Here is a 7,984-nt window from a genome sequence, read left to right on the forward strand (position 1 = left end):
GTTACTTAATCTCATTTGTATTCTAGAAAATGCAAATGTTTTCTCATTCATATTGACAAATATATAAATGATTCTTGCACACAAAGTGATATTAATAGTAAGCAGTTCCGCTGGCTTACTTGGTGCCAGATACTGTGCTAAGCACTTTACCTGAGTTATTTCATGTTACCGTCAAACAACATTGTGAGCTTTGCATCCTTATCGACAAGCTGCAGATGGAGAGCTTGAGGCCAGTAAGGTGAGGTCAGATGCTTTGTTTCAGGTCATATAGGTTATAAATGGTAAAGCTAAACCAGAACCTGGATCTAGGTTACTTATTTCTCTGGCATCTCATTAGTGACAGTAACAGCAAACACTCTTACCAGGTGATAGACACTGTCCTAAACACTTGATGTGAATTAATGCATTTACTTCTACAGCAGCCTAATAAGGTAGCAACTATGTGATTATTATCTCCATTTTGCAGATGAGAAAATAGAGCCAGAGAGGAGAAATAACTAACAATCAGTGGAGTCAGCATTCAAACTCTGCAAGACTGACCCTAAAGCCCACAGACCTAGACTCCACAGCATAATGCTGAAAAGCTAATGCCTGCTGCTTGGGAAGGTTTAGAGTCTGAAATGGAAATTTGCCTTTGATCTTTGAAATAATGTCTCCTTCAGACATATCCACAGTCAGGCATGTTAATCTGCAACTTCACCAATTAGGGTGTATTATCATTGAAGGAAAAATAATGGTTCTCATAGATAGTATTAAAAATAAGCAATTTCACTGTAGGGAAATATCAAAAACTGTTAATAAAGAGAAACATTTTCTTTTCCAATGAGTAAAGCAGGGGAAAGAAATATCATCATTTTCATGTAGACTCAAATGCATTCTCAGTGACCTCCCTGCAATTTTCTGCATTAACTCAGCAATAGTAAATAGTGTGTCAGCTATTGACCAGCATTCATAGATTGTTTTATATCAAGAGCAACAAATATTTCTTACCTACTTATGACGCAGAGGTGGCAAAAAAAAAACAAACAAACGGTGTAGTCTTTGTGCTCTCTAATCATTGGTGAATGAAGTTAATTTGAGAACTTTTGGAATGAGAGGCTAGGTTTTTGCCAAGTAGCAATCATAACAAGCATTACCCTTTTGCTGCTGACAGGAAAGTTCAAAAATTCCATCATGTCCCAGTTTCTCAGCAGTCGATAAAGGTTAATAAAACAGGATTTTAGGAAAGCAGGGGTTCTACATTTTTTATGCTCTTAAAGGACAATTCCTGTTAGTTCTACTTGGCTCAGTCCTCAAACTTTTCTTACATTCCAACTGGAGCTTGTCCCTTTGCTTTGCATGGATCGATAAACCATGGATAGAGCTCTCTGTTCTGATAGCCAATGAGAAAGAGGTTGCCCTTAAAAAAACCTGAGCTGGTGACAGTAAATAGCAGAAGGAGATAAGATTTGAATTGAAGTCTTGTGGCGAGAGAACATCTGCTTCATGGAATCATAAACCTTACGTTAGGATGGGCTATGGATTTCTCACGAGAACTCCTGAGGTAGCTGAGTGGTAAATTTTTTATGGGCTTTCACAAATGTCAAGAATTTTCCTCCAGGATGAGGCAGCACCAGAGCTCCTTTAACAGTGTTGACATGTTTCATGATCTTACTCCTTACCAATTTGATATTTAAATGTGAATAACACTTGTTTCAGGAAGTATTATATTGACTTTCAAATTATTTTGAGAATATGCTACATGGCAAAATATTATTGCTGTAAGAGTGTAAATATACTCAGCTTGCAAACAATGAAAACTTCTTTGAATTCACAATGATAAGTTATTTCAGAGTAATTATAATTTCTTCTGACTTAATTTCTTTGAACCTCAGTTTTTCCATTTACAAAATGTAAAAATAATGCTTATCTTTCAGGTTGGGGGGAGGATTAAAAGAAATATTGTATATAAAATGCTTAGCATATTGCATAGCATATATTAAGTACTAAATAAATGTAAACTATTATTATCATTTTTATTATGTTTATTATAAGATAGGTCAATAGCCTTTTATATGAGGTTTATACAACAAACAAAATACATACGAATCTCATTTGGAAAAGATTTCTCATTGTATCTTTGTAGACAACATGAAAAAATATAAGCATGACTGGATTTCAACCTGGTTGAATATACCTGACTATGTTGTAGTTCTGCTGGAGAGAGGGTTCTCATGGGATGTCAGAGGACTCTAGCCCAAGCTCTGTCCTGATTATCATTATTATCAGTGATTTAGATAAAGAGGTTGAGTATTTGCTCAATAATATAGAGTTGTAAAAGACAACAACTACAGTCACATACTTCATAAAGATGTTTTAGTTAATGATGGACTGCGTATGTGATGGTGGTCCCATAAGATTAGTCCCATATAGCCTAGGTGTGTAGTTGGCTATACCATCCAGGTTTGTGTAAGTACACTCTGTGATGTTCTCACAATGACGGAATCACCTAACGACACATTTCTCAGAACACATCCCTGTCGTTAAGCGATGTATGACTCTACATTCATGTGCCATATAATGATGATTTGGTCAATGATGGACCACACATGCAATGGTGGCCCCATAAGATTATAATGGAGCTGAAAAATTCCTATCGCCTAGTGACATTGCAGCCGTCATAACATCATAGGGCACCGCATCACTCAGGTGTTTGTGGTGATGCTAATGTAAACAAACCTACTGCACTGCCAGTTGTACATATAGCACATATAATTATGTACAGTAGATAATACTTGATAGTGATAATAAGTGACTATGTTACTTCTTTATGTGTTTACTATAGTATACTTTTTATCATTATTTTAGAGTGTACTCTTTCTACTTATATAAAAAAGGTTTGCTACAAAACAGTATGTTGTGCTATGCTGGCAGCACCTCATACATCTCATGTTTATTGCATCTCTTGATTGTATCATTATCTTTTGTACTTGACTTAATCTCATGTTGTTTTCATTGTTTTCTTCATCGTGACCCCTAAGCATACAAAATTCACTGCTAATGTTGCCAGTAAGAGGCCAAGTTGAGTGATGGACCTGGAAAAGAAATTAAAAGTCACTAAGGACTATAAAGGTGGAAAATCGGTGATGGTATTTGCTCGCCAGTCAGGTATATCCCATTCCACCATAGCTACGTTCTTGAAGAACAATAACAAAGTCATGGAAACTGCTAAAGGATCTGCTTCATTGAAGGCAACGAGACTAACAAAAATTCAAGGGACACTATCAGACATGGAGAAACTTCTAATGACCTGGATTCAAGACCAGACACAGAAGCATATCTCTGTCAGCACCATGACGATCATGGCCAAAGCAAAACGTTTGTTTGCAGTGTTAAAAGAAAAGGCTGGACCTGACTACAATGTTAAATTTACTGCTAGCTCTGGGGGATTTAAACAACTCAAGAATTGTTATTCATCACATAGTGTAAAAGTGAGTGGTGAGTCTGTGAGTACTGATGTGAACGCAGCTGAAGAATTTTTGGAAACTTTAGATAAGCTGATTGTAGAAGAAAATTACTTGCCAGGGCAATTATTCAATATATGTATGAAATCTGCCTATTCTGGAAACAGATGCCTGAAAAGACTTTCGTCCGTAAGGAGACCAAGTCAATGCCAGATTTCAAGTCTTTTAAGGACAGGATAACAGTCTTGCTGGGGAGCAATGTTGCAGGCTACAAATTGAAAGCCTTTGTGATCTGGCACAGTGAGATCCCCAGAGCCTTCAGGTATATCAGTAAGCACACACTGCCACTGTACTACAGGAGCAATAAGAAGTCAGGGATGACTCAGCTCCTCTTCCAAGATGTCCTTATAAAGTGCTATGCCAGCAAAATGAAGAAATGCTGTTTGGAGAATAACATACCTTTCAAGATTTTGCTTATTGTCAGTAATGGTCCCTGACATTCTCCTTTTATTGGAGGTCTTCATCCCAATATCAGAGCAGTGTTTCTCCCTCAAAACACCACCACTTTGATCCAACCAATGGATCAAGGAGTTATAGCAGCTTTTAAGGCCTACTACCTGATTGTTAAGCAATGCATAACTGTAGTTTAGATGAATGAATAAGAATCCAAAAATATATTGAAAGGCTGAGATGGTGGACTAAATATATCAAAATGAAATTTAATATAAATTGATGTAACTCTACACCCTTGGGATCAAAACCCAATACACACATGCATGTTGGGAGGCATAATTTTGCAGCAGCACTTGTAGAAGACATCTGTTTTTAATGTCAATGGTAAACTCAGCATGAGTCACAGTATAATTCAAGTCATTTTCTCAAAGAACAAATGCTATCTTAGGCTGCATAAAGAAGAGTATTTTGTGTAAAATGAGAGAGAGAGAGAGTAAATTTACTTGCTCAACAGTAATTAGCAATCTACTCAGTTTTGGGGGGGCACAAATGTTTAAGAGGAATAATAAAAGATGAAGACTATTCAGAGTAGAATCATTTTCAGAAATTATCAAAGGAATTGGGGCTGTCTGATCTGGAGGGGGAAGACTGAGAAGAGATATGGCATCTGTCTTCTGAAGCTTATACGTGTGCAGGATCGCTAGATGTTTACAGTTAAGAACACAGTTCTGTCTTACTGTTACCTTTCACTTAGGAGAAACACATAAAAAAAAGGAAAACAAAATTATTAAAACTCCTAAACGTGAGTGCTATAAAGACCAAAAGCCAAAAGACTAGAGAATAATAGCAGTAAATAGGATCTTACCTTATTTTATGTTGCCAGGGTAGGTCTTCCAATGATACAGGTTTTGAGGTAAGAAGTGAAGGATGAACAAGTGAGGTAAAGCTATTCCAGGAAGCAAAACCCACAAGAATAACAAAAACAGTGTTATTGGTTTTTTCAAGGAATAAAATGTAAACAAATATGGATACATACACACATACACACAATGTAGAAAATAAAGAGTGTTTTCTGTGGGTTTTTTAATTTAAAAACACAATATATCATATATTTGGGGTAACAAACCATGTTAGTATATATAACCTCATTTTTTAAACTTCTGCATATTTTTCCATATTATGGATATACTTCACTTTATTTATTCATTCCTCTATTCAAATTTCTATTCTTTTGTTCAAATTTTCTTCCCCTCCAGATTTATTGAGGTGTAATTGACAAAATTGTAAGATATTTAAAGTGTACAATATGATGATTTGATAGACATAAACATTGTGAAAGGAATGCCCCCATCGAGTTAATTAACACATCTATCACCTCACATATTTACCTTTTGTATGTGTATATGAAAACATTTAGTTCTATTCTCTTGGAAAATTTCAATTATGCCATACAATGTTGTCAACAATAGTCACCAGGTTATACATTATATCCTTACAATTTCATCTTATTACTGAAAGTTTGTACCCTTTTCTCAACCTCTCCTGATTTCTTTCACGCCTTCTCACCGCTGGCAACCACTTTTCTACTCTCTGTTTCTATGAATTTGACTTTTGTTTTTAGATTCCACATATAAATGATACCCTGTGGTATCACAGAAAAGATGCTTGATATGATTTCAATCTTTTAAAATTTATTAAGACTCGTTTTGTGACCTAACATATGATCTCTCCTAGAGAATGTTCCGTGTGTGCTTGAGAAGAATGTGTATTCTGCTGCTGCTGGATGGAATGTTTTACATGTCTGTTAGGTAGATCTAGTCTAACACGTAGATTAGGTCCTATATTTCTTCATGGATTTTCTGTCTGAATGATTTATCCGTTGTTGAAAGTGGGGTATTGAAGTGCCCTGCTATTATTGTATTGCTGTCTATCTCTCCCTTCTGATCTGTTAACATTTGCTTCTATAGTTAGATGATTCTATGTTGGGTGTCCAAATATTTACAAGAGGATATTTATATCCTCTTGACAAATTGACCCCTTTTGCATTGTATAATGACCTTCTTTGTCTCGTTACAGTCTTTGACTCAAAGTCTATTTTGCATAAGTATAAGCTACCCCTGCTTTCTTTTGGCTTCCATTAACCTGGGATATCTTTTTCCATCCTTTGACTTTCAATCTATGTCTGTCCTCAAATCTCAGATGAGTCTCTTATAGGCAACATATAGTTGGGTCTTGTTTTTGTTGTTTTTTGTTGTTGTTGTTGTTAAATCCATTTAGCCATTCTATGTCTTTTTATTGGAGAATTTATTCCATTTTCATTTAATGCAATTATTGATAGGTATGGATGTACTATTGCCATTTTTAAATTGTTTTCTAATTCCTTTTTTCTTTTATTCCTCTCTTGCTGTCTTCTTTTGTGATTTGATGATTTTCTGTAGTGTTATGCTTTGATTCTTTTTATAATTTCTTGATCTACTATAGGCTTTTACTTTATAGTTACTATGAGGTTTTATTTTATCTTCTATTGAGTTGTCTGTCATGCTTTATTGATGTGTTGAAGTTCTTTTTATATCCTGGATACTAATTCTTTGTCTGTTATATGCATTGCAAATAGCTTCTAGAAATTAATGGCTTGCCTCTTCATTATTTTTATGAGGTCTTTAATGAAAAGGAATTCTTAGATGTAATGTAGTAAAGTTTATCATTGTTTTTATAGGAAGTCATTTTGATTTTTTTTAATGTATAGAAGTTGTAATTGTAGATGAGATCATAGAAAGATATATGATATAGAGAGAAAAGAAAGGGAGGAGGAGTCATTATGTTTACGTTATATACTATTCTTCAAGAATATTTAAAATATATTTGCCTTTGGTTTGGTAATAAGGTTTAAAAGGGATATATATATATACACTTCAGTAAATGATCACTAAGCACTCACTACTACTACTGTCTCTTGTGCTTTCTGGAAATTTTTAAAATTTTTTTTAAAGATTTTATTTTTCCTTTTTCTCCCCAAAGCCCCCCAGTACATAGTTGTGTATTTTTAGTTGTGGGTCCTTCCAGTTGTGGCATGTGGGACACTGCCTCAGCATGGCCTCAGCATGATGAGCGATGCCATGTCCGCACCTAGGATCCGAACCGGCCAAACCCTGGGCCGCCGAAGCAGAGCACGCAAACTCAACCACTCAGCCATGGGGCCAGCCCCTATTTCCGGAATTTTTTATTTTGCTCTGTAGACCAGTTATTTTGAATATAATTCAAGTAATTTTTAGAAAATCCTATAGGGAGGTATAGTTTCTGTTCTTTTACATTTTCAGTTGTATTTAAAGCTCTTTGAAATATCTCCATATCTCTGATGACATTGTTCTATCATTTTTCTCCATTTAGTGTTTCACATGAGACATTTAAGAAAAAGCTGATTTATTTCCTTTTGAAGATAACCTGTGCTCCTGCTTAGATGATTATAGGGTTTTTTGTGCTTGTACTTCAAAAAAACTGCCAGTGTATGTATAGATGTGGTTGTCTTTTCATTGATTTTACTTGGCATATGATGAGACCCTTCAAATAATTTATTCAGCTCTTCCATCAGTTTAGAAAAGTTGCTCTTGGTTAGACTGCTTCAGTTGTAATACTTCTTGTCACATCTTCTGAAACAGCACTTACCTGCATCTCTTCGCATCTACAATCCTCTTTCATCACTTTTATTTCTTCATTCTCTGCCTCTACATTGTGGTCAAGTTTCTTAAGCATGTCGTTCACATTGCTAGTTTGACTGCTGAAGTCCTTATTCTCCTCTTTATGCTTCAAGTGAAGATTTTCATTTTGCCATTAAATTTGATGTTGTTTTTTAATATTCTTTTTTTATTTCATTCATCTCCCTTAAATTTCCATTTAACCAACTGGAGACTTCCTGTACCTCTCAGTATTTTGACTTAATTAACTTCAACTTTTATTTCATAGAGTGCTTTTTTGAAATTGTGTTAAGTAAGTAATACTCCCTCCTCTTGTTTTTGCCAATAAATAATGCCATCATGCAAAATAATTAGAGTACAATAATACTTCTTCTGTCTGCTTCTAGTTTTTTAACT

The 7,984-nt window shown here is 35.1% G+C and overlaps 1 protein-coding gene across 1 annotated transcript; it reads left to right on the plus strand.

The window, feature by feature from the left end:
• Positions 1-3,068: 3,068 nt before the first annotated feature.
• LOC139042633 (tigger transposable element-derived protein 1-like) lies at positions 3,069-3,683 on the plus strand. The gene has a single exon (XM_070501794.1). The coding sequence runs from the start codon at positions 3,069-3,071 to the stop codon at positions 3,681-3,683; it is 615 nt and encodes a 204-aa protein (XP_070357895.1).
• Positions 3,684-7,984: the final 4,301 nt, after the last annotated feature.

This window comes from Equus asinus, chromosome X (assembly GCF_041296235.1).
Source record: "Equus asinus isolate D_3611 breed Donkey chromosome X, EquAss-T2T_v2, whole genome shotgun sequence".
In the NCBI taxonomy this organism is placed as follows: Eukaryota; Metazoa; Chordata; class Mammalia; order Perissodactyla; family Equidae; genus Equus; species Equus asinus.